This window comes from Lathamus discolor, chromosome 3, assembly GCF_037157495.1.
Source record: "Lathamus discolor isolate bLatDis1 chromosome 3, bLatDis1.hap1, whole genome shotgun sequence".
NCBI lineage: Eukaryota > Metazoa > Chordata > Aves > Psittaciformes > Psittacidae > Lathamus > Lathamus discolor.
The window spans coordinates 85,606,318-85,633,620 of record NC_088886.1 but is presented as its reverse complement, the minus strand read 5'-3'; the positions used below and the strand labels follow the sequence as shown (position 1 = coordinate 85,633,620).

The 27,303-nt window shown below is 40.9% G+C and overlaps 1 protein-coding gene across 5 annotated transcripts in view; it reads right to left on the bottom strand.

Moving 5' to 3' along the window:
- TTN (titin) overlaps positions 1 to 27,303 on the bottom strand; it is a 247,435-nt gene that overhangs the window by 25,005 nt on the left and 195,127 nt on the right. For all 5 annotated transcript variants that reach the window (XM_065670238.1, XM_065670240.1, XM_065670239.1 and 2 more), the window contains 17 exons: positions 26,249 to 26,536; positions 25,845 to 26,135; positions 25,463 to 25,750; positions 23,684 to 24,274; positions 23,481 to 23,585; positions 22,671 to 22,868; positions 22,288 to 22,584; positions 21,595 to 22,182; positions 21,202 to 21,504; positions 3,979 to 21,084; positions 3,356 to 3,652; positions 2,666 to 3,253; positions 2,265 to 2,567; positions 1,790 to 2,086; positions 853 to 1,140; positions 469 to 768; positions 66 to 368 (listed from right to left, as the gene is read on the bottom strand). In XM_065670238.1, coding sequence (XP_065526310.1) covers positions 66 to 368; positions 469 to 768; positions 853 to 1,140; positions 1,790 to 2,086; positions 2,265 to 2,567; positions 2,666 to 3,253; positions 3,356 to 3,652; positions 3,979 to 21,084; positions 21,202 to 21,504; positions 21,595 to 22,182; positions 22,288 to 22,584; positions 22,671 to 22,868; positions 23,481 to 23,585; positions 23,684 to 24,274; positions 25,463 to 25,750; positions 25,845 to 26,135; positions 26,249 to 26,536 — 22,431 coding nt within the window. The remainder of the gene's footprint in view (positions 1 to 65; positions 369 to 468; positions 769 to 852; positions 1,141 to 1,789; positions 2,087 to 2,264; positions 2,568 to 2,665; positions 3,254 to 3,355; positions 3,653 to 3,978; positions 21,085 to 21,201; positions 21,505 to 21,594; positions 22,183 to 22,287; positions 22,585 to 22,670; positions 22,869 to 23,480; positions 23,586 to 23,683; positions 24,275 to 25,462; positions 25,751 to 25,844; positions 26,136 to 26,248; positions 26,537 to 27,303) is intronic.

Sequence of the window (27,303 nt, the reverse complement as noted above, 5' to 3'; positions counted from 1 at the left end):
ATCCCATCCTAATTGCTCATCCATTGATTTCTAACCAATTAGGAATACTGCATGTTGTATCTTACCAATAGGATCTGCAGCTTTGTAGAAGTCAGAAGCTTCAGAGAATGGCCCTTGTCCAGCAGCGTTGACAGCAGAAACTCGGAAATGATATTCACTGTTTTCAGTCAGGCCTGTTACTTTTTGTCTGGTGTCCCGAATGGTTTCTTTAGTAACCTTGAACCAACTCAGACTCTTCTTGTCACGCTTCTCAAGAAAATATCCTGATATTTCACTGCCTCCATCAACAGTAGGCCTATTCCAGACAACGGTCATAGAATTTTTGGTTATCATTGTGACTTCTGGCACACTCGGTGGTCCAGGTGTAACTGAGTAAAAAAAAACCGTGAATAGATAAGTACCACTTTACCACTTACAAATAATACACAAGATGATTCAGTTGCATAAGTTATTTTGTATGTTTCTTACCAAATGAATTTTTGGCTATAACGGGTTCAGACTCCAGTGGATCACCAACTCCAAACTTGTTTACACCACGGACACGGAACACATATTCATTTCCTTTGATAAGTTTTGTTGTAGTTATGATACACCCCTCCAGTTTTTCAGAAATTAAAGACCATACAACTCGAGTTGTCTCCCGCTTTTCAACAACATAGTGTGTTACAGGTGCACCACCATCATCCACTGGTGGGTCCCACATTATGGTAATCTTTTCAGCAGTGACTGTCTTAAACTGTATAGGTCCACTTGGGGGTCCTGGCTTGTCTGTGATAGGCAGAAGAAAGCTGTTAAGTATTTATTACTGAGTTATTGTTTAGTAGTATAATACAGTTGTATCTTAAGACATACCAAGTATCTGTAGTCTAACATGGGCTGATGCTGAACCCATGGCATTCTTCAATTTTAATTCATAGGTGCCACTGTTCAGTCGAGTTGCATCCTTGATAAGTATAGAAGCAAATTCTGTTGTGTTTTCAATAGACACTAGTGCACTGGTTTGTACCTCATTGTTATTTTTGAACCACTCAATTGTGGGTATAGGCTTGCCTGAGATGCCTAGTTTTAACTTAACTGAAGTTCCTGCTTTATATTTCACCACTTCTGTATATTCTGGTGGCACATCGATTTCAGGTGCACCTTAAAAAAACATAAGAATAAGTTTAAAACATACATATTTTAGACTTGTATTTAACAAAGCCAAAAATAATTGTACTTTACTTAAGCAGTTTAATTACGGGCATTTTAGAAATACAGACTGAAGTAAAGATAGCATGTATAACTTAAATCATAAACCTAGAACAAGTTAGAACTAATTCTAACATGAAAAGGCAACCACATGTATAAGTATAACCCCTTTGGCCGTAGGGCATGGGTAGAATTCTGTTGCTTGAAGAATAAAGATTTTTTCAAGGAAGTGGTGGAATCACCATCCCTGGAAGTGTTCAAAAAAAGTACAGATGAGGTCCTCAGTGACATAGTTTAGTTGTGGTCTTGGCAGTCCTGGGGTAGGGATTGGACTTGATCTTAAAGGTCTTGTCCAACCTAGCTGATTCTATGATTCTATGATTCTATTCTATGATGAGACTTCAAAAGCACAGATACAGCCAAAGGTGTTCATTACAAGCATGTCCAAATAGCTCACAGATATTCAAACTTATTGAATCAATCACTGTAAAGTTGCCTTCCATATTAAAAAAACTATGGTTCCACAAAACAGAGCTGCCTTTAAGCTTCCTACTGCTACTACCACAAAATAGTACTGTTACAGCATTGCAAAAACACTTACCGTATGTATCCACACATGTAATAGGACCCACAACATCTGAGGGGTTACTAATGGAACCAATGGCATTCTTAGCAAAGATCCGGAATTCATACCGGGAATTCTGTGTCAGACCGGATATTGTGAACTGAGTTTCAATAACATTGGTGAAGCTAGCTTTTGTCCATCTGCCATCTGGAAGATCACGTTTTTCTACGATGTATCCAGTGATCTTGCTACCACCATCAAATGCTGGCTTCTTCCATGTTAGAGTGATAGCAGTCTTGGAAATATCTGAGACACGAACATTTCTTGGTGGTTCTGCAGTAGGAAAACATCACAGTATTGCTAATGAATAACAGCTGTTTTGGATACTGGCTTACTGTACATGACAGTATATCATGGGGGGGTGTGTGAAGGAGGGGCAGAAACCCCAACGAAACAAAAACAAAGCACTACTTAAATGGTTGGGCTTCTTTATTTTCTAGGACATACATACCACAGGCATCAATTGCAAGGACTGGATCAGAAGCATGGCTTGCTTTTCCAATGCCAGCTGCATTTTCTGCATAAACCCTAAATTCATAGATAAGGCCAGCACTGATGGTGGTGACTTTGAAGTGAGTTGTGCGAATGAGGGTCTTGTTAGCCTTCTGCCATAATATGCTATTCCTGTCTTTCATTTCCAGGTGGTATCCAGTGACTGCACTGCCACCATTAGTGACTGGTTCATGCCATCCAACAGTAATACTCTCTCTGGTTACATTTGTGACCCATGGTGTGGAAGGAGGTCCAGGGGTAGCTGATGACATAAAAAGAAGTATTTAATTATTAACAATAATATTTTCAACATCAGAGCATTTAAACATTGACCTATAGCATGAAAAGCATATTACTCACTGTAAGGAAGCTTAACAACCACACATTGTGAGTCTATGTGATCACTGATGCCAAAGCGGTTCTCAGCTTTGATGCGGAACTGGTATTCTTCTCCTGTTGTGAGCTTCATAACTTTAATAACAGTTCTAGCAACAGTTGCAGACACTTCCGACCAAGCAGCAGTACTTGTTTCTCTTTTCAGTACAATATAGTTGGTAACTTGACTACCACCATCATAAACCGGAGGCTGCCATCTGAGTATTACACTCTCTTCAGTGATATCGCTAAGGACAACAGGACCAACAGGAGGACCTGGCCTATCCAGCACAACAATATTAACAAATGATTTTGTGGTGCCACTTGAGTTGGCAGCAGTAATGTCATATCTTCCAGCATCAGCAGCCACACTTTCTTTAAGGTTAATGATGAGACTTTCTGCAGTGGTTTCTGTGTGAAATCTCATGGTAGGTTTCAGTGGAGCACCGTCTCTAGACAATGTCACCTTTGGCACTGGTTTTCCAGAAACTGGAATTTCAACTTTCAGGTTTGATCCCGCTCGAATATATACAGTGTTATGAGGGAAGCCCTTCATGTCAATCTCAGGAGATTCTGAAAAAGAAAACATTTTCAAACCATTAAGAAATTTCATTATTTTTAAATATGAATCCAATTTCATGTCTATCAACCCTTGTCTTATGTCAGGAAACATACCTAATTGTTCTTTAACTGTAACAGGGACCAATAGTTCCTTAGGATCACTTAAACCAGCTTGGTTTTCTGCAGACACTCTGAAGAAATAGTCAGCATTCTCCTTAAGACCATGAACAACATGATGAGTTGTCTTTGCAACTGCAAACTTAACCCATGTTTGCTGTCCTTTCTCAAGACCTTCAATGAGATAGCTCACAATTCTGCTTCCACCATCATGTTCTGGTTTTAGCCATGAAAGAGAAACGCTGTCCTTTGTGACATTTGTTACTCCAAGTTTTTCTGGTGGGCTGGGTTTTTCTGAGAGAAAAAAATGTGCAACAGATTAAATAATATAGCAAGTATTTACATTTTATATTAGCAATTACACAGGAGTACCATCTGGATTGAGAAAATGTGTGTTGAAATAATTTGTACATTAGAGACATTTTAAGTAAAATGCAAGCAAGATTAAAATTTAAGCTATTTCTTAGCTCTTTTTCATTTGTAAAACCACAAACATACCTAGCACAAAAATATCTTTTTACTGTGAATAGATATAAAGCTGCTTCTATTATTTTGAAGTAAATATTTTGAGACACATTTTGCTTTAAATATTAAAAAATATTTTTCTTAGACACACTCACCTGTTATTTTTGTGCCTTCCTTGGTCTCAGAAGGCGCTCCAACACCATACTCATTTTCTCCAGAAACTCGGAAGTAGTAAATAGCACCTTCTTGCAAGCCAGTCACTTTGTAGGACAGGCGATGGCAATTGTTTGTCACAGTGACCCACGCTTTTTTGCTAGCTTCTCGTTTTTCAATAACATAGTTCCTCACAGGTGCTCCACCATCATTTTCAGGAACATCCCAAGATAACACAGCAGATTCTTTAGTTACTTCTTTTACTGCAATATTAGATGGTGGGCCAGGAGTATCAAGAACTTTGACAATTAAAGTCAAGGTAGCAGTGTTCAGGATGTTTTGCAATGTTAAGGTGTATTTTCCAGAATCATTTCTTGTTGCTTTTTCAATAGTAAGAGATGTGCAACTATCTGAAGTATCAATGCTTGCTCGTATACGGAGATCAGTGTCCGGTTTGTTCCATGTTACATTTGGGACTGGTTTGCCTCTGAAAGGAACAGTCATTGTGAATGATCCACCAGCCTTTACAATTAAAGTCTTCCGCATTTCACTGTCAATATCAAAGGCAGGTTCTTCTTCTCTTTCTTTTGCCAGCTGAGGTTCTGAGACATCACTTGGTTCACTGACACCAATTTTGTTAATGGATTTCACTCTAAAGATGTACTCAGAGCCTGACACTAATCCAGATACAGTGTATTCTGTGCCTCTTAAGTTCTGAACAGCGGTGGTCCAATCAGTTTCATCAGTTTTCTTGTATTCAACTGTGTATCCCGTTACTGGAGCACCTCCATCAAACAGTGGCTTTGTCCACCCAATTGTGATATTTGACCTTGTAGAATCCATAATTTTAGGCTTAGATGGGGGAGATGGCAAAAAGATTGGATCTTCTGCCTTAATCAATGGTGTAGTTTCACTTGGAAGACTGAGGCCAGCAGCATTTTCTGCATAAACCCGGAATTCATATTCACATCCTTCACGGAGACCAGATGATTTCACTCTTAAATCATAAACTGGCTTTTTGTTTACACGAATCCATCTTAAGCTAGTTTTCTCACGTCTTTCAATTACATAGCCAGAGATCTCATTACCTCCATCAGACTCAGGTCTTGCCCAACACAGAGTTATTGAATCTTTGCTCACACTGGTGATCTCTAGAGATGTAGGTGGACTTGGAACTGTAAATGGGTCTAGGGCTTTGACAGCAACACTTTCCAGAGGCTCACCAACACCATATTTGTTAACTCCCATCACTCTGAAAATATACTCATTACCCTTCAGTAGTTTTGTCACTTTACAGGATGTTGTTCTAAGCTCTCCTTCACAAAGAGTCCATGCAAGTCTGCTAGTCTCACGTTTTTCTACAATATAATAATCAATATCTGCACCACCATTTTCTTGAGGGGGTCCCCATGATAAGTGGCACTTTTCAGCAGTAAGGCCATGTATTTCTAATGGGCCTGCAGGTGGGCCAGGTCTATCAAGCACTTTGCAGATAATTGCCAAAGATTTTGTTCCTGCGACATTTTGTAATGTTAGTAAATACTGTCCTGAATCACCTCGGATACAGTCCTTAACAGTTATTGCAGTAGTGTAATCTGTTGAGGCTATTTCAACTCTAGCTTTTCCTTCAAGCTCCTTGCCATCCTTTGTCCATGAAATCACTGGTATTGGCCGTCCTGCAACATCAGCATTGACCTTAAACACTTCTCCAGCTTTCACAACTACAACGTCCCTGAATTTGGCATCCATCATAATTCTTGGAGCCTCCACATCATCTTTTACAGTCACAGGTCCAGTTGATTCAGATGGCTGACTGAAAAGTCCAGCAGCATTCTTTGCAATCACACGGAATTCATATCTCTGGTCTTCTGTAAGTCCACCTACATCAAAATATGTTTCTTGTACATTAGTAAAATTACATTTCAGCCACCGACCATCTGGTATCTCTCTGCGTTCAATAATATATCCTGTTACTTTAGCTCCACCATCATATTCTGGCTTAGTCCATTTCAGTGAGACAGATGTCCTTGTAATATTAGTAACTTCTGGTTGACCAGGAGGATCACATGGATCTCTTGCAGCAACTGGCTCACATGACTTACTGCATTTGCCTATTCCAGCAATGTTTTCAGCATAAACTCGATATTCATACAGCAGCCCTTCATCAAGTCCTGTAACTTTCATTTGTGTATCAGATATAAGGCTTTTGTTGACTTTTGTCCAAAGAATGCTGCTTCTTTCTTTACGCTCCAAGTGATACCCTAGTACTCTGCTACCTCCATCATTAACTGGTACCTGCCAAGTTACAATCATGAAAGCTTTAGTTGCATGTGCCACATGAGGAGTTCCTGGTGGTCCTGGAGGCTTAAATGGATACTCTGCCACAACAGAAGAAGAATTTGTGTAAGTGCTTTTCCCATAGCGGTTTTCTGCACAAATACGGAACTGATATTCAGACCCAGTGGTGAGTTGAGATACTTTAATTGATGTTCTTGCAACTGCTGCAGATACTACACTCCACGTCGTTGTGGTGGTTTCTCGCTTCTCCACAACATAATTGCTGATATGGCACCCACCATCATATACTGGAGCTTTCCAAGACAGAGTTACACTATCAGCACTAACTTCATCAATATGCACATCAGTTGGTGGTCCCGGTCTGTCAAGGACAACTACAGTTAAAGAAGCTGTTGTTGATCCAGCAGTATTTGAAAGATGTAATTCATAATGTCCCAAATCTTCATTTGAAGCTTCCTTGATGGACAGTGAAGTTGAAGTCTTTGAAGTATGAATATTTACTCTGGTTGTCTCTTTCAAGGGATTCCCATCCTTCTTCCAGCTAACAGTTGGAAGAGGTCGCCCTCTGAATGGCACATCAATCTTAAGATCATCTCCGGCTTTCACAGTGAATGTATTGAAAAGGAGCTCAGCAGATGGCTGGATTTCGATATCTTTTGCAATGACTGGGACACCAAGTTCTCTTGGATCACTTTTTCCTTTTTCATTAACGGCAATCACTCTGAAACTGTACTCTTCTCCCATACTTAAGCCTGTTATTGTTGCTTCTAAGGTTTTCACCTGTGTACATGCACTCCATTTTATACTTCCTTTAGTTTGCATTTCTACTATATAACCAGTGATTTTACTACCACCATCGCTCTCTGGCTTTTCCCATTTAATTGAAGCAGAATTACGAGTCACGTCAACAAGAATGACCTTCGCAGGTGGTGAAGGTGGTTCAGAAACCTTAACTGGGTCAGGTGTTTCTGCTGGTAAACCAACCCCGTATTCATTTACTGCTAGAACACGGAAGTAATAACTACATCCTTCTTGTAGTTGAGTAACTTTGAAGGAATTCTTAATGCAGTTGTTTGTAACAGTGGCATATGCCTTTCTTGTGGATTCTCGCTTTTCAACTACATAGTTGGTAATTTTAGCTCCACCATCAATAAGTGGTGGTTCCCAGGCTAATGTTACAAAATCTTTCTTCACTTCTCTGATTGTCAGGTTTATAGGAGCACTAGGTGTATCAAGCACCCTGACATTAACGAAAGCTGATTTTTTTCCACTGTTGTTCTCTAAAGTAAGATTGTATCTACCACTATCAAATCTATTCACATTGTCAATGACCAGCATTGTATAGGAACTGGTGACTTCAATCTGAGCTCGCTCGCTAATTCTTCCTTCTGCTTTCTCCCATTTAACTTCAGGTTCTGGTCTTCCTTTGATGGTGACAAACAGGCGCAATGTACCACTCGCACGTACAATGACTACTTTTCTGAGATCTGCATCAAGTTCAATTTCAGGAGGTTCAATTTTGTCTGCTGCTATGACTGTACCAGGTACAGTAGCAGGTTCTCCTACTCCTTCTGAGTTGATGGCACAGATGCGGAAGTTATATTCCTGGTTCTCTTTAAGTTTTGTTACAGTGAACTGTTTTGCTTGTAGGCCTGTTGGTGGGGTGCAGGTAGTCCATTCATCAGCGGCAGCTTCTTTTACTTCTACTACATATCCCTTAACTGGAGCACCACCATCATATATGGGCTTACTCCAGGCAAGGGAAACTGATGACCTGGAAGTGTCTGTAACCTTCGGATTGCTTGGTGGACCTGGTGGATATAATACATCACAAGCTCGATAGAAAATGGATGGCTCACTGGGTTCCCCTACCCCTGCAGCATTTTCAGCAGAAACTCTAAATTCATAGAAATGCCCATCAGTAAGACCTGTTACTCTGAATCGCAAGTCCGTCAGCCTTTTCTTATTGCATTTGGTCCACCGGATACCATCTTTGTCCCGTTTTTCAAGTACGTAACCTTCAATTTCAGCTCCCCCATTGTCTTCTGGGCGACCCCACGTTACCACCATTGAATCTTTTGTGATTGCTGAAACTTCAGGTGTTGAAGGAGGACCAGGGGGTTTGTATGGATTACGAGCCACAACTGGCTCAGATTCCAAGGGTTCACCGATTCCATATTTGTTCACTGCCATTACACGGAAAATGTACTCATTGCCAGCAAGGAGTCTGGTTACTTTGTGGTTAAGAGCCTGCACTTCTGTTGCTACTTGTGTCCATGAAAGCCTGCTTGTCTCTCTCTTCTCAATGATATAATGTGAGATACTAGAACCACCATCATGTAAAGGTGGTGCCCATGCCAAGTAGCATTTTTCTGCAGTGACACCTGTAACATTCAGAGGTCCTTCTGGAGGTCCTGGCCTGTCAAGCACTTTAACAGTGATTGGTATGGATTTTGTGCCACCAACATTTTTGAGGTTAAGAGTATAGTGACCTCCATCTACTCTTATACAGTCTTTGACAGTAAGAATTGTTTTCTGAATGGTAGATTTGATTTCCATTCTTGCGGTTGCTTCTTCAAGGTCTTTACCGTCTTTTGACCATGTAATGTCAGGAATAGGTTTGCCATGGATATCAGCTTCAAGAACAAAGGTTTCTCCAGCATGAACAACAATGACATCTTTGTATTTAGGATCCAGTGAAGCCCCTGGTGCTTCAATTTCATCTCTGGCAGTAATGGGCCCTGTACTTTCAGACGGTTCACTCAAGCAACCTGCTGCATTTCTTGCAATTACTCTAAATTCATATCGTTGGTCTTCAACAAGACCACTTACTGTAAATTCTGTTTCCAACACATTCGTAAAGCTGGCTTTCATCCAGCGACCATCTGGTAGTTCTTTCTTTTCTACAATATAGCCTGTTATTTTGCTTCCACCATCATACTCTGGTTTTTTCCATTTCAGTGTGATATTATTTCTTGTAACAACAATAGCTTCTGGGCGTCCAGGTGGGTCACAAGGATCTCGGGCAACATACAATTCTGATATTTTGCTGACTTTGCCAATGCCAACAATATTTTCAGCAGAAACTCTGAATTCATATTCAAGACCTTCTTCGAGGCCATCTGTTTTATATTTGGTATCTGCAATGAGTGACTTGTTCTGTTTTGTCCAAAGAATGCTATTCTTATCTTTACGTTCAAGATGGTAGCCTAGAACTTTGCTTCCTCCGTCATTAACTGGTTCGTGCCATTCTACGATCATATGGTCCTTGGAAGCTGCAGTTACAAATGGGGTTCCAGGTGGCCCAGGCACCTTGTAGGGGTATTGCACAACAACTGGTTTAGAATCCAAAGGAGAACTCTTCCCATATCTGTTCTCAGCAGAAATCCTGAACTGGTATTCAGAACCTGTTTTAAGCTTTGTTGCTTTGATAGTTGTTCTGGCAACAGTTGCTGACACAATGCTCCATGTGGTAGTGGTTGTGTCACGCTTTTCTACTATGTAGTTGCTTATCTGACAGCCACCAGTATAATCAGGAGGATCCCATGATAAAACAACAAAATCCGCGCTAACTTCGTCAAAGCGGACAGGTCCTCGTGGTGGGCCAGGCTTTTCCAGTACAATTATGCTCAGCTGCTCTGTTGCCGTACCTGCTGTGTTTGTTGCTGTTACTGTATATTTACCAAAGTCTTCCTTGTTGCTTTCTTTAATATTTAAGATAGTTGATGTTGATGTGTCCTGAATATGTAATCTGGTTGTCTGTTTCAGTGGCTGCTCATCTTTTGTCCAAGTAATAGTTGGTTTAGGTCTACCTATAAATGGTACTTCTACCTTCAGATCTTCTCCAGCCTGTACACTGTAGGTATTAAACATCAGTTTGAAACTTGGCTCAATTGTCAAGTCTTTAGCTATCACAGGAATTCCAAGGGCTCTGGGATCGCTTTTGCCTTTTTCGTTGTAGGCAATCACACGGAATTGATATTCCTGTTCTGGACTCAAACCAGACACAACTGCATTGCATGTTTTGGTCTCACTAACAACACTCCATTTTTCTGTTCCTTTAGGCAGCATTTCAACAATATATCCCAAAATTCTGCTACCTCCATCATGTTCAGGTTTTTCCCATGTAAGAGATGCACTTCTCTGAGTCACATCAGTGAGGGTTACTTTCCCAGGGGGCAGAGGTGGCTCGGAGGCTTTGACAGCATCTTTGGTTTCAGCTGGAACACCAATTCCAAATTCATTTTCAGCCATAACTCTGAAGTAATAAATTGCTCCTTCTGTAAGATTTTCAACTTTGAAACTTGTCTTGCCACACTTAGCACTTACATTTGCAAATGCCTTCCTGGTTGACTCACGCTTGTCTATTACATAGTTCTTTATCTTTGAACCACCATCGATAATGGGTGGTTCCCAAGATAATACAGCAGAATCCTTCTTTATATCCTTTACCACTAAGTTTTGAGGTCTTCCTGGTGTGTCCAAGACTTTCACAGTAACAAATGCAGATTTAGAACCACTGCTGTTCTCCAGCTTAAGAATGTACTTGCCAGCATCATTTCTATCACAGTTGTCAATTGAAAGTTGTGTGTAGTTTATGCCTTTGTCAATCTGAACTTTTTCTGTGAATTCACCTTCTTCTCGAGACCACATGATGTCAGGTGTTGGTCGTCCCCTGAATGGTATGTGAATTCTAGCAGACCCACCAGCTCTAACCACTATCCCTTTCCTTAGCTCTGAATCAATATCAAGTTCTGGAGCTTCAAGTTTGTCTTCAGGCTTAATAGTACCAGGAACTGATGCAGCCTCTCCTACACCAATCTTGTTCAGGGCACACACTCGTAGTTTATATTCTTGATGTTCAGTAAGCTTTTTGATTTCGAATCGAGTGGCACGTATACCTGTCTGTGGAGTAACAAGTGACCATTCATCTTCATCAGCTTTACAGATTTCTACAAGGTATCCCTGGATTTCACAACCACCATCATAAATAGGTTTACTCCATCCAAGTGTAACTGAACTTTTGGTTGTATCCACAACATGGGCATTTGTAGGTGGGCCAGGCTTGAACATGGGGTCACAAGCTTTAAAGTAAGGAGAAACTTGACTCGGTTCACCCACTCCAGCAGCATTTTCAGCAGAAACTCTGAATTCATATTCATGATCTTCTGTTAAGCCTGTAACTCTTAATCGCAAATCTGTAATCCTGCGTTTATTGCATTTTATCCATCTGATGCCTGCTCGGTCTCTCTTTTCTACAATGTAACCTATGATTTCACTACCTCCATCACTGTCTGGCCGGGTCCAGCAGACAGTCATAGAATCCTTTGTAATGTTAGTAATTTCCAAGGCCTTTGGTGGTCCAGGAACCACAAACGGATTTTTCATCATTACTGGCACAGATTCTAATGGCTCACCAACCCCGTATTTGTTAACTGCCATAATACGGAAAACATATTCATTTCCTTCCAAGAGTTTTGTTACTTTCAGCATTGTAGGTAAGACCTCTGAAGCAACAACAGTCCATGCTAGGCGACTAGTTTCTCTCTTCTCTACAATGTAGTGAGAAATATCACTGCCACCATCATGAAGAGGAGGAGCCCATGCTAATGAACATTTTTCAGCTGTGACTCCTGTCACTTGGACTGGGCCCTCTGGAGGTCCTGGCCTGTCCAAGACTTTTACATTTACTGTTGCTGTCTTTTTTCCTGCAACATTAGAGGCTTCTAAAATGTACTGTCCACCATCAACTCTAATAGCATCTTTTACAATTATTAATGCACTGAAATCTGTGTTCTTGATTTCATACCTAGCAGTTTCCTCAAGCTCTTTATCTCCTTTGTACCACTTAATAGTTGGCAGTGGTTTTCCATGAACATCACCCTCAAGTCTGAATGTTTCACCAGCATTTACAACAATTGTGTCTTTGTACTTCGGATCCATTGAAATTCGTGGAAGTTCAACTTCATCCCTTGCTGTTATTGGTCCTGTACTGTCAGAAGGTTTGCTTATGGCACCTGCAGCATTCTTTGCAATTACTCTAAATTCGTATCTTTGGTCTTCAGTAAGCCCTGTTACAGTGAACTGAGTTTCAATGATATTTGTGAAGCTAGCTTTCATCCAGCGACCATCTGGTAAGTCACGTTTTTCTACAATATAACCAGTAATCTTACTTCCACCATCATATTCTGGTTTGGTCCACTGTAGAGTAATAGAACTTCTTTTTATTATTATAGCTTCTGGGCGACCTGGAGGATCACATGGGTCACGAGCTACATAGCACTCAGACACTTTACTTGTTTTGCCTACACCAACAATATTTTCTGCAGAAACTCGAAACTCGTATTCGATTCCTTCTTCAAGGTTAGTTGTCTTAAAGCTTGTGTCCTGAATAATAGTCTTGTTCACTTTAGCCCATAAAATGCTGTTTTTCTCTTTTCTCTCAAGATGGTAGCCCAACACTCTACTGCCACCATCATTTATTGGTTCATGCCACTGTACAACCATGGAGTCTTTTGTAACAATTGTCACAAATGGTGTGCCAGGAGGTCCTGGTTCCTTGTAGGGGTACTGTGCTACAACTGGTGCAGAATCCAGTGCAAAGCTCTGCCCGTACCTGTTCTCAGCAAATATTCTGAACTGGTATTCTGAACCAGTTTTCAGTTTAGTCACTTTCAGTGTCGTTCTTGCGACAGTAGCTGAAACAGTTTCCCATACAGTGGTTGTTGTATCTCTCTTGTGAACAATATAGTTGGTGATCTGGCAGCCACCTGTATAAGCTGGGGGATTCCATGATATGGTAATACTTTCTGCACTTATTTCATCAAACTTCACAGGTCCTACCGGAGGGTCAGGTTTATCTAGAGTTATAATTTCAACAGAAGCAGACTTCTGCCCAACAACATTAGCCACAGTGATTTCATAAGTGCCACTGTCCTCTTTGCTAGTTTCTTTAATATTCAGTACAGTGAGGTCAGTCAAATCACTAACATTGACTCTTGTTGTCTGCCTTAATGGCTGGCCATCTTTTACCCAGGTTACAGTTGGTTTAGGTCGACCCACAACTGGTACTTCTATTTTCAGATCTTGTCCCACTTGGATACTATAACTATGAAAAGCAGGTCTTACATCAGGTTCAATCACCAGGTCTTTGGCAACTATTGGAACTGCAAGTGCTCTAGGATCACTCTTACCCTTTTCATTCACAGCCATTACTCTAAAAAGATATTCTTCCCCTTGAGTTAGGTTAGTAATGACTGCTTCAAGCGTTTTCACACGAGCACACTCTGACCACTTCTCACTACCCTTTGCTTGCATTTCAACAATGTATTGTATGATTTTGCTGCCACCATCATGTTCAGGTTTTTCCCAGCTTAGTGAGACACTGTTTCTTGTGACATCATCCACTGTTATTTTCCCAGGAGGCTGTGGAACTTCAGCAACTTTAATTGGGTCACTGGTTTCTGCAGGGAGGCCAATTCCATATTCATTCTCAGCAGAGATTCTAAAGAAGTAATAGCAGCCCTCCTGAAGTTGATCTACTTTCCATGAAGTCTTATGGCAGTTTGTTACAACAGCTGCATATGCCTTTCGTGTTGCTTCACGCTTTTCAATAATGTAATTCTTTATTTTTGCTCCACCATCCAAGAGAGGAGGCTCCCACGAAAGTGAAACAGAGTCTTTAGTAATTTCTCTGATTTTTAAATTAACAGGTGCACTTGGGGTATCCAGTACTCTTACACTGACAAAGGCAGACTTTGTTCCACTGCTGTTTTCTAAAGTCAGAGTATACTTTCCTGTATCAAATCTGTTAACATTGTCTAGAACAAGGGAAGTAAAGCTGCTAGTGGTATCAATAATAGCTGCCTCTCTGATGTCACCATCCATTTTACCCCATTTTACTTCAGGTGTTGGACGACCTCTGATGGGAACAAACAGCCTTAAGGAACCTCCTGCCCTCACATTTACAATCTTCCTTAATTCCATGTCAAGGTCAAGGTCTGGTGCTTCCATCTTTTCTTCCACAATAACAGTACCAGGAACATCTGCATGCTCTCCAACTCCTGCTTTATTAACCGCACATATGCGGAATTTGTATTCATGTTTTTCCACCAATTTTTCTACTTCCATGTGAGTATTCTTAATTCCAGTTGGAGGGGTACAAATTGCCCATTCACCGTCACTTACATCACATTTTTCCACAATGTATCCCTGAATTTCAGAGCCACCATCATAGATCGGTTTACCCCATGAAAGGAAAACTGAAGATCTCGTAATGTCCACAACTTTAGGATTATTGGGAGGACCTGGCTTGTAAATAGGATCACATGCTTTGTAGTAAATGGAAGGTGGGCTTGGCTCACTAAGACCTGCAGCATTTTCAGCTGAAACTCTATACTCATAATCATGATTTTCTATGAGCCCAGTAACTCTGTATCGCAGTTCACTTATCAGGCGCTTGTTACATCTTGTCCAGCGAATACCTTCCTTATCTCGTTTTTCAAGGACATAACCTAGGATTTCACTACCACCATCTGAGGCTGGCCTTTCCCATACAACTATCATAGAATCCTTGGTAATGGCAGTTACTTCTGGTGCCTTTGGTGGAAGTGGCACTACAAATGGGTTCTTTGCGAGTATTGGTTCTGACTCGAGAGGCTCACCAACACCATATTTATTGACTGCCATGATGCGGAAAACATACTCATTTCCTTCTAAAAGTTTTGTAACTTTGCAATTTAGAGTTTGCACATTTGAATCAACAACTGTCCACACCAAGCGACTGGTTTCCCTTTTTTCTACAACATAGTGTGAAATATCACTACCACCATCTTGTAGTGGAGGTTTCCATGACAACATGCATTTTTCAGCAGTAACACCTGTAATCTCAACAGGTCCTTCTGGTGGTCCAGGTCTATCAAGAACTTTGACATTAACAGGAACTTTCTTTTCACCTGCAACATTCTTTGCCAGTAATACATACTGACCGCTGTCAACTCTAATGGCTTCCTTCACACTAAGGCTTGTTGCAAAATCAGTACTTTTTATTTCCATACGAGCAGTGTTTGCCAGCTCACGATCGCCTTTTAACCACTGAATGGAAGGTATTGGTTTGCCATGAACATCAGCTTCAAGCTTGAATGACTCACCAGCATTCACTACAATTGTGTCTTTGTATTTTGGATCCATACTTATCTGAGGTGGTTCTACTTCATCTCTTGCTGTAATTGCCCCTGAGCTCTCAGATGGTTCACTGAAAACACCTGCAGCATTTCGTGCTATAACACGGAACTCATACCTCTGGTTTTCAACTAGACCAGTTACTTCAAATTGGGTATCAATGACATTTGTAAAGCTTGCTTTCATCCAACGACCATCGGGTAGCTCCTTCTTTTCAACAACATAGCCTGTGATCTTACTTCCACCATCATATGCAGGTTTCTTCCACTGAAGTGTTACTGAGCTTCTTGTGACAATTATAGGTTCTGGACGACCTGGAGGGTCACATGGGTCATGTGCAGTATAGCATTCAGATGCTCTACTTGCCTTTCCAATGCCCACTATGTTTTCTGCATAAACTCTGAACTCATATTCGAGACCTTCCTCAAGTCCAGTTGTCTTAAATTTGGTATCTGGAATAGGTGTTTTATTCAGTTTAGCCCAGAGAATACTGTTTCTTTCTTTGCGCTCCAAGTGATACCCAATGATCTTGCTGCCACCATCATTGACTGGTTCATTCCACTGTACCACCATGCTGTCTTTTGAGACGTTTGTTACAAAAGGTGTTCCAGGTGGACCAGGAACTTTAAATGGATACTGGGCTACAATTGACTCTGAAGTAAGATAGGTACTCTTCCCGTATCTATTCTCAGCTGCGATTCTGAATTGATATTCACATCCAGTCTTTAATCGACATGCCTTTATAGTTGTTCTTGCAACAGTAGCTGACACCATCTGCCAAGTTGTGGTCGAGGTGTCTCTTTTTTCTACAATGTAATTATTGATAGAGCTACCACCATCATACTTAGGTGGTTCCCAGGAAATGGTGATACTATCTGCTGTTACTTCGTCTACTTTTACTGGTCCAGTTGGAGGTCCTGGTTTGTCTAGGACAACAATATTTAGGGTCTCAGTTGCCTCACCTGCAGAGTTTGTAAGTTTAACTAAGTATGTCCCTACATCATCTCTGCATGCTTCTTTTATTGTTAACACTGTGTTATTTTCTGAACTTTCTGCATTTACTCTTGTAGTCTGCTTCAATGCAATATCATCTTTATGCCAAAACACTGCTGGTTTGGGTCGACCAACAAAAGGAACATCAACCTTTAAGTCCTCTCCTGCTAGAACACTAAAAGTGGTAAACAGTAATTTGAAAGCTGGTGGAATCACAAGGTCTTTTGCAACAACTGGTATACCCAGCAGACGAGGATCGCTGATACCTTTCTCATTCTGAGCTGAAACACGGAAGGTGTATTCTTCACCTTGGATCAATCCTGTGATAGTGGCTTCAGTAACTTTTACTGTAGCACAAGTTGACCACTTTTCACTGCCTTTGCTTTGCATTTCTACAATGTAGCCCAGAATTCTGCTACCACCATCATGTTCAGGTTTTTCCCAAGATAAAGATACACTATTGCTTGTCACATCCAGCAAAGTTATTTTCCCGGGTGGAAGTGGTCTTTCTGATACTTTTACAGATTCTGAAGTTTCAACTGGAAGGCCTATTCCATACTCATTTTCAGCTAGGACTCTGAAGTAGTAGTTGCAGCCTTCTTGCAGTGAATCGACTTTCCAGCTGGTCTTGTGGCAATTGGCATTAACAGTTGAATAAGCTTTTCTTGTTGATTCACGCTTTTCAACAATGTAATTTTTTATTTTAGAGCCACCATCTATGAGAGGAGGCTCCCATGTGAGTGTAACTGATGACTTTGTAACTTCTTTAATTTTCAAATCTTGAGGTGCCCCTGGGGTATCAAGAACTCTGACGTTCACAAATGCTGACTTACTACCTGAGCTGTTTTCAATTGTCAGTATGTATTTGCCACTATCAAATCTATTTACATTTTCAACAATAAGTAGAGTATAAGAACTTGTTGATTCAATGCTTGCTCTATCCAAAGATTCCCCATGTTCTCTTGTCCATTTTACTTCAGGTGCTGGTCTTCCTTTAATTGGGACAAACAGCCGTAGAGTACAGCAGGCTCTAATAGTGACAACTTTACGCAGCTCTGCATCAAGTTCAATCTCTGGAGGTAGCATTCTCTCTTCAGCTTTTGGAGTACCAGGAACAAGAGCAGGTTCTCCAAGACCTTCAGAGTTCATTGCATATATTCGTATTTTATACTCTTGATTTTCTTTTAGGTTAGTGATGGTAAAAGACGTGGCCTTTAGACCTATTGGTGGAGTTACAATCTTCCACTCATCTTCTTCAGGTAGTGCTATCTCAACCATGTAACCTGTGATCTCTGAACCACCATCATATATTGGTTTGTTCCATGCTATTGTAATTGAAGACCTGCTGCTGTCCAAAACACGAGGATTACCTGGGGGACCAGGCTTAAATACAGTATCACAAGCTTTATAGAATGGACTGGTTGGGCTTGGCTCACTGATGCCAGCAGCATTTTCAGCCATGACTCTGTATTCATATTCATGACCTTCTGTCAGTCCAGACACTTTATAGCGTAAGTCAGTAACAACGCGTTTATTACACTTCACCCACCGTAGACCAGCCCTGTCTCGACGTTCCACAATATAGTTAGTTATTGGGCTCCCACCATCAGAATCAGGATGGCCCCAACAGACAACCATAGAATCTTTTGTAATTGCTGTAACTTCAGGTGTTTTAGGTGGATCAGGTGGCACATATGGATTTACTGCAAGAATGGGCTCTGATTCCAGAGGCTCACCAACTCCATATTTGTTAACGGCCATAACACGGAACACATACTCGTTGCCCTTCAGCAGCTTAGTAACCTTCAGTTTAGTTAATGGAACTTCTGTGGCTACAGCTGTCCATGCCAGTCTACTGGTTTCACGTTTTTCAACCACATAATGGTCAATCTTTGCTCCTCCATCATCCAGTGGAGGTAGCCATGACAGCACACATTTTTCTGCAGTGACTTCAGACACAGCCAAAGGTCCTTCTGGGGGACCAGGTCTATCAAGAACTTTAACATTGAAGATATGCTTAGCAAAGCCACCAGGATTTGTTGCAGTAAGTGTGTAGGCACCACCATCTCTTCTTGAAGAGTCTCTATTGCTGAGAACAGTAGAGAAATCTGCTATTTTAATTTCTAATTTTGCTGTGTCTTCAAGTTCTTTTTCTCCTTTTGTCCATGTCATAGTTGGTGGAGGGCGGCCTGAAACATCAGCCTCAAGTCTGAAAACTTCACCTGCTTTCAGCACTAATGTGTCTTTATATTTAGCATCCACCTTTATCTTTGGTGCTTCAACGTCATCTCTACAAGTTATTGCATCTGATGGCTCAGAGGGCTGACTAACAGCCCCCCCAGCATTCCTAGCAATCACACGGAATTCATAGGCAGCATCTTCTGTCAAGCCACTTACAGTGAATTCAGTCTCTAATATATTGCTGAAATTAGCTTTTAGCCAACGGCCATTAGGAAGGTCTCTTTTTTCAACGGTGTAGCCAGTTATCTTAAACCCACCATTATATTCTGGTTTAGTCCACTTCAGTGTAATTGCATGTCTTGTAATGTTCAGAGGTATCGGCTTACCAGGTGGATCTATTGGGTCTAGGGCAAACATAGGCTCAGATGGCTTGCTTGGCTTACTCTTCCCAGCCAGATTTTCTGCTATAACACGGAATTCATATGCAATGCCATCAGTAAGTCCAGTTGATTTAAAGATATTGCCTGATACCAGCATTTTACTTACAGTCTGCCAAAGAATGCTATTTCGTTCTTTTCTTTCAATGTGATATCCCAAAATTGGGCTTCCACCGTCAGTAACTGGCTCATTCCAGCTAATGGTCATGGTTTCTTTGGTGACTGCTATCACCTGAGGAGTTCCAGGAGGCCCAGGTACCTTAAATGGGTAGTTGGCAACTACAGACTCTGAAGTAATGGCTGGACCAATTCCATATCTGTTTTGAGCTTTAACGCGGAACTGATACTCAACTCCAGTAGTGAGACGAACGGCTTTAAATGTAGTACGTATCACTGTGGTTGCCAGTTCAGTCCATGTAGTACTGTCAGTTTGACGCATTTCCACAACATAGTTGCTTATTGGTACACCACCGTCATTCAAAGGAGGCTCCCATGAGAATGATAGAGAGTCAGATGAAATTTCATCGAATTTTATTGGTCCAGTAGGTGGTCCAGGTATGTCATGAACCTGAACTGTGATTACTTCACTAACTTCCCCAACAATATTTTTAGCTGATAATGGGTATCGACCACTATCACTTCGTTTACATTCGTTGATGGTTAGTATAGTAGCAGTTGCAGTATTTTCATAATTTATTCTTTGTGTTTGCTTAAGTATCTCATCTTCTTTCTTCCAAGTCACAGTAGGCCTTGGACGACCAAGCACAGGGATTTCAATCTTTATATTGTCACCAGCTTTGGCAATGACTGTTTTCTGGTAGATACCCCGGAGGTCAAACTCTGGTAGCATTGTTTGCTCTTTGATAATAACTGGTCTGCTTTCTCTTGGGGCACTTCTTCCAGCACTGTTAACTGCCATAACCTGGAAAGTATACTCTTCATTCTCAGTTAGATTCTTTACTACACAGTCCAGTGTTTTTACAGTGGTGATGTGTGCCCACTGGTTTGTTCCTTTCCTCTGTGCTTCAATTACATACCCAGTGATCTTGCTGCCACCATCATGTTCTGGTTTTGGCCAAGCCAGGCTAACTGAGTTCCGTGTTACATCCATAATATTAAGACTCTCAGGTGGGGATGGTGCCTCAGAAGCTCTTATGGGCTCTGTGGTTTCAGCTGGTTCACCAATACCGTACTCATTTTCAGCCAGCACTCTAAAATAGTATTCACACCCCTCAGCCAAATTAGTAATCCTGAAGGAGCACTTCTGGCAGTTGGTGGTGACTGTTGAGTATGCTTTCCGAGTCGATTCACGTTTCTCGACAATATAGTTTGTTATACGTGAACCACCGTCTATTAGAGGCATATCCCATTGGAGAGTGATGCTGTCTTTGGTTATTTCTCTAGGCTTAAGGTTTATTGGTGGACCTGGTGTATCCAAGACTTTTACATTTACAAAGCCAGTTTTCTTACCAGCAGCATTTTCAAGAGTCATTACATATTTTCCTGCATCATATCTGGTGCACTCTGTGACAATCAGGAGCGTAAAAGAATCCGTGTTTTCAATACTGGCACGTCCTTTGAGTGAAACATCATCTTTTGTCCATGTAACTTCTGGAGTTGGGCGCCCTTTAATTGGCACAAAAATACGAATAGTTAATCCAGCTCTAACAACAAGTGTTCTTCTTAGTTCAGCATCTAATTCAAAGTCAGGAATTTCTTCCCGGTCTTTGATTTCCACACTTGGAATTATTGCTGGTTCACCAACACCTGCAGCATTCATGGCAGAGATTCTGAAATTGTATTTGGCTCCTGTTTGCAGATGAGCAACAACAAACTGAGTGATTCTTAAAGCAGTCCCTGTTGTGTCTTTTACCCATTCTTCTTCTCCTTCCTTTTGATGCTCCACTATATAGCCAGTGATGTCAAGACCACCATCATAGTGGGGCTTGCTCCAGGCTAAAGAGGCACTTGTCTTTGTAGTATCAGTCACTCTTGGATTTGCAGGTGGACCTGGTGGGTCTGAAAAGTGAGCAAAAGATAAAACATTGCATTACCCAGGAATTCACTCTTACACAGTCTGAACGTCCTCTCTAACCATGCCACCCACCCACAAAAAAGAAAAGGCATGATACTAACATGCAACATCCTTGCACATGACTGATTTTGAAGCATCACTTGGTGGTCCAACTCCTGCTCTATTTTCTGCACTGACACGGAATTCGTATTCATTTCCTTCCAGGAGACCAGTTACTTTGCACCTAAGATCTGAAACTGGTTTCTTTGTTGCTCTGACCCATCTTAAACCTTTCTTTTCTCTTCTCTCCACATAGTAACCTGTGATTTCACTTCCACCATCATCTACTGGCCTTTTCCAGGTAACTGTGGCAGAATTTTTAGTCACATTTGTTACTTCTGGTTTTCCAGGAGGGCCTGGGGGACCTGTTAAGGAAGAAAAAGTAGTTAAAACAAATATCAAGTCTTCAGAGATTAATAAAAGTGCACCAGAACCTCTTAGCTTGTTCTACATACCAAATCTATCCACCATTTTAACTGGTTCTGATTGTACTGGTTCACCCTTGCCATACTGATTTACTGCTGAGACACGGAAAACATATTCATTTCCTTGAATGAGCTTGCTAACAACATGCCTGCAGCTTTCAATATTTTCAGCAACCAATGTCCAGAGCAGTCTGCTAGTTTCTCTCTTTTCAAGAATATATGATTTGACTGGTGATCCACCATCTTCTGCAGGAGGTGACCATGTAAGAGTTGCTTTTTCTGCTGAAACATTGCTGATCTCAATAGGTCCTGGAGGTCCTGGGACATCTAAAACTTTCACATGTATGCTCTCCTGCTTAGTGCCAAAAGGATTAGTTGCAGTAATTGTGTATTCTCCAGAATCTTTTCTGGCTGCATATTTGACAGACAGAGTAGAAGAAGTTGGTGTGGTTTCAATGTGCACAAGCTCTGAAGGTCTAAAATCTTTTCCAGCTTTTGACCATGCTGAAGTTGGAGGTGGTTTGCCACGGATACTAATAGCAGACACTGTAATGGTGTCCCCTGCTTTTACTGTTAAACCTTCCTTCAAAGTAGGATCAATAACAATGCTTGGTGCCTCTGTCAAACAAACAGAAAACCCCAAATGTTATAATAAGAAAACAGGGGGAAAAAAATTATTAATTATTCAAATAAAATTCTAAATTTTTAATGTCATCTACATACCATACTCATCCTTGCATATTATGGTTTCTGTGGGTTCAGATGGAGCACTGATAGCTCCAGCAGTGTTCTTTGCTCTAATTCTGAACTCATATTTGGAGCCTTCAGTGAGGTCAGTTACAGTAAATGCGCAGTCTGGAACATTCACATGATTAGCTTTTGTCCAATTCTTTGAAGGTAAATCACGTTTTTCAACAATATAACCAGTTAATTTGTGTCCACCATCATATTTTGGTTCTGTCCAAATGAGTGTTACTGAGTTCCTGGTTACATTGATAACTTCAGGTTTCCCAGGGGGATCTAAAAGAAAAAAAATAATAAATAGTTGTCAAACAAAACTTATTTCAAATTTCAGAATTTGCCTTTTTACTTTCCTGATGACTTACCAATAGGATCAAGTGCCACCACTGGTTCAGATGGCAGACTTGGTTTACCTACTCCAGCCATGTTGATTGCCATTACTCTGAATTCATATTCCAGACCTTCAGTTAATCCTGTCACTCTGAAATCTTTCATTCTTATTGGTGTTTTATTTGCTCTCTTCCACAGAAGACTATTTCTTTCTTTGACTTCAATGTGATAACCTAGAAGATAAATGGTGTGATTAAAATATGAGGGGTTTTCCAGAAATCTTCATTTCTCACAGCATTGTGACACATCATACTGACTGTATGGCATGTCACATACGTATTGTGCAAGAGGAACACTGAAAAACAGATTAAGAAATGGATGTGGACATACACTACAGATGCATGTCATTGCAACAATGAGATGTTTGTAAATGCAAATTGCTAATTTTAAGGACCCAAGTAACGTAAGATATAGGTGAGTCTGGTTTTGTTTCTTTAGGTTTTTTGGCTCTGTGCAAAAATGTTTCTCAGTTAGTCTTTTCCTGACTTTTATCTTAAAATTTAAAGTTTTAAAAAATTCATCATGGGTAAAAAATAGGTAATAAAACAGTAAAACAATCAATCATAGAATGGTTTGGGTTGGAAAGAACCTTAAGATCATCTAGTTCCAATCCCCCTGCCATGGGTAAGGATGCCTCACAGTAAACCTTCACCTAAGACCCTGTCAAACTTGGCCTTGAAAATCAATCAATTTAAAGCATAAACACCTGGTAGTTTTACCTTATCCTTTGACAGAGAGAAAGACCTATTAAGGACTGAAATACGAGGAGGCTTTTGGGTACATACCTGTGATTGGTGAGCCTCCAGTTCTTCTTGGATCAGTCCAAGTTAAAGCTACAGAGTCATGCTGCACAGCAACAATGTTGGGAGGTGGAGGAGCATCTGGAACATCTAAACAGCATTTAAAAAAATGAAGCAACATTAAAAATAAAGGTCACTTCTAAACCACGTGGGGTTTTTCAATTTTGAAAATTATAACAGATACTTACCAAATGGATGTTTTGCAATGACAGGGTCAGATTTAAGACCTTCACCTACTCCATATTTGTTTTCAGCCCTGATCCTGAATGTATATTCATTTCCTTCATGAAGTCTTGTAACTCTAAATGTGGTTTTCTGCACTGCGGAGGCACAAGTCACCCATTTATTGTTTACGTTATCTCTCTTCTCTAGGACATAGTTAGTGATTTCTGAACCACCATCATCTTTTGGAGGGCCCCACTTTAAGGTTATGGCATCAGCTGTGACTTCTTCAAATTTCACTGGACCTGTTGGTATGCCAGGTTTGCCAACAACTTTTATAGAAATAGTGCCTTCCTTGCTGCCAGCAACATTCTTCAGAGTTATGGTGTATTTTCCAGCATCAGCTTTCTGGCAGTCATGTACTACAAGTGTGGTGTTAACTGCTGTAGATTCAAACGCAACTCTTCCACTCTCAGTAAGTGCTTGGTCTTCACCTTTCTTCCAAGTTACAGATGGGACAGGCTTGCCTTTAATTGGGATTTTAAGACGGAAATTGCTACCCTCTTTAGCTGTATAGCACAGATCAGGTAGATCTCTTAAATCAAGATCAGGTGCCACTGTAAAAATAAAAACCCCACAATTATTCAACTATGTATAAACTCTATAATAAAATTAAGATGCTATTTAAAAGGCATCTGATTTGTATGTATGCACAGTAATGACGGTAAGCATAAAATTGTATTTGTTTAGCATGGCAAGGTTTTGGTAGTGTATGGGCTACATGGGTGGACTCTGTGGGAAGTTGCTAGAAGCTTCCCCTATGTCTGATAGAGCCAATGCCAGCCAGCTCCAAGACGAACCCATCACTGGCCAAGGCTAAACCCCATCAGCAACGGTGGTAGCACCCCTAGAATGTATTTAGGAAGGAGAAAAAAAGTTACTGTGTAAGAGCAATTGCAGCTGGAGAGGGAGGAGTGAGAATATACAAGAGAAACAGCTGTGCAGACACCAAGATATCCACCTGCAGCCAGCCATGGAGGTCCCAACAGGTGAATGCCCAAAGGAGACTGTGACCTCTTGGGAAGCCTGCACTGGAGCAAGCTCCTGGCAGGACCTGTGGTCCCGTGGAGAGAGGAGCCCATGCTGGAGCAGGTTTGCTGCAGGGCTTGTGACCCCACAGGGGACCCATGCTGGAGCAGACTGTTCCTGAAGGACTGTACCCTGTGGCAGAGACCCACACTGGAGCAGTTTGTGAAGAACTACTGACCATGGGAAGGATTCTCATTGGAAAAGTTAGTGGTGAACTGTATCCCCTGATAGAGACCCCCTGTTGGAGCAGTGGAGGAAGAGTATGAAAAGTCTTCCCTCTGTGAAGGAAGGAGGAGCAGAAATGTGTGATGAACTGACCACAACCCTTATTCCCCTCCCCCTGCACCACCTGGGGGGAAGAGTTAGAGAATTCAGGAGTAAAGTTAAGCCCAGAAAGAAGAGAGGGGTGCAGGGAAGGTGTTTTTAAGATTTGGTTTTATTTCTCATTATCCTACCCTGATGTGATGTGTAATAAATTGAACTTTTTTCCCCAAGTCAAGTCTGTTTTGCCCATGATGGTAATTCGTGAGTGATCTCTCGCTGTTCTTATCTTGACCCACAAGCCTTTTGTTACATTTTCTTTCCCTTGTCTAGTTGAGGAAGGGGAGTGGTAAAATGGCTTCCTGGGCATGTGGTATCCAGCTACAGTCAACCCACCACAAAAAGAAATATAATTTGGGTAAGTGAAGCACTGAATTAGTGATCTGGCTTCTTACCAACATCATCTCTTGCCACAATTGTAAGCTCTCTTGGAGTTCCATATCCAGCATCATTTTGGGCTCTCACTCTGAAAGTGTATTCTTGTCCTTCTTTTAGGTCTCTCATTGAAAAATGGAGGTTCTTTGCCCGCATGACTTCTTGCCATTTATCTTCACCAATGAGGACCTCAACAACATATGCAAAAATACGGCTTCCACCATCACTGATAGGTTTTTTCCATACTAAATTGCATGATGATTTTGTTACTGCTGAAGCTTTTAGATCTACAACTGGTCCAGGTGTTTCTAGAAGGAAGAAAAGCACAGTAAGTGTCCATTTGAGCTATAAATAAAAATGATCTGAATACCAAAATAGGCAAAATGGATTAAGATTTCTTACCAGAAGCTTTAACAGCATCACGAGTTTCACAGGGGTCACCAATGCCATATTCATTTTCAGCAAAAACCCTGAAGAAGTAGGATTTGCCTTCTTCTAAGTTAGTTATCCTGCAGCTTGTCTTTGGACATTCTGTTGTTACTGTGGACCATGACTTTCTTTCTGCGTCACGTTTTTCAACCACATAATTTGTGATTGCACTGCCACCATCTATTAGCGGAGGTTCCCATGTAATGAAGGCAGAATCCTTAGATGCTTCCTTTACAATCAGGTTAACTGGAGGGCCTGGAGTATCTAGATAAACACAACAACCCCACATTTGATTTAGTGAACAACAAAACCAACCAACCAAAAACATGGTTAAAAGTTAAAAAATATACCACACTGGGGAAAACACTGACACTTACCAAGGACTTTTACAACAATAGTGTATGCCTTTTTGCCACAGCTGTTCTCCAGACTGAGGACATATTTTCCAGCATCATATTTGTTAACATTTTCACAGCGCAGGAAGGTATCAAAATCAGTTGATTTGATATCTAATCCTTGTCTGTCTCTTAGGTTGGCACCCACTTTAGACCACGTAATCTTTGGAGGTGGACGTCCTCTTACCGGCACATAAAGTCTCATTGTGACTCCAGCACGCAATACGAGGACTTTCCTTAGTTCTGCATCAAGTTCTCCTTCAGGAGGAACTGTGTGTTTAACAAAAACCACACAATTAAAATGTATTCTTTAAGACCATCATAAAACACAAAGTCCCTCTTTACTGGCATTTCACTGTATTAACCAACTTGTTCTCATGCCTGTGATGATGTTAATGAGTTAGTGTCCTGACTCCTGTTTCAAGATCATTGTCAAACTTGGCATTTTTTTGCACTGTTTGCACATTTTGTTTTTCTTTTTTTCTGCCTTTCCCTCCATTTATATTACCTATCATATGAAGAAGTCTCATAGTTTCTCTAGAATTCAAACAAGTTTCAAAGCCTCCTGGACTGTACTCTGTACTGCTTATCTTGAACCAATACAGTTCTGTGAAGCAATGCTTTTGTACATACAGCAAAATGCATACAGAAGCCAGCATGGCTCTTATGGAGTAAGTGTCATACAATTAAATAGTGTGCCACACAGATTCTTAGAATAGTAATTTTTGCTTCAAATTATTTAGAAGACGTGAATAAGAATGTAAGTTTTAAGAACAGAAGTGAGATCTGAAAGTCTAATTTCAGGATTAGAGAAAGAAAAAATTCTTGAGGATCCAAAATAGGAGTCGGAAATGTATCTAGCATACAAAAGAAAAAAAAGCAGACACCAGTCAGATTCTATTCAGTTCCTAACTGCCCTATTCTTTTCCAAATTAGCCACTTTTAGCCTACATTGTCTGAGAAAATTCCAGATTAATCTGCTTCTGTGATCTGTGACAAACCCTCTCTTTGGAACTCATCCCATGAATTCAAGCAGA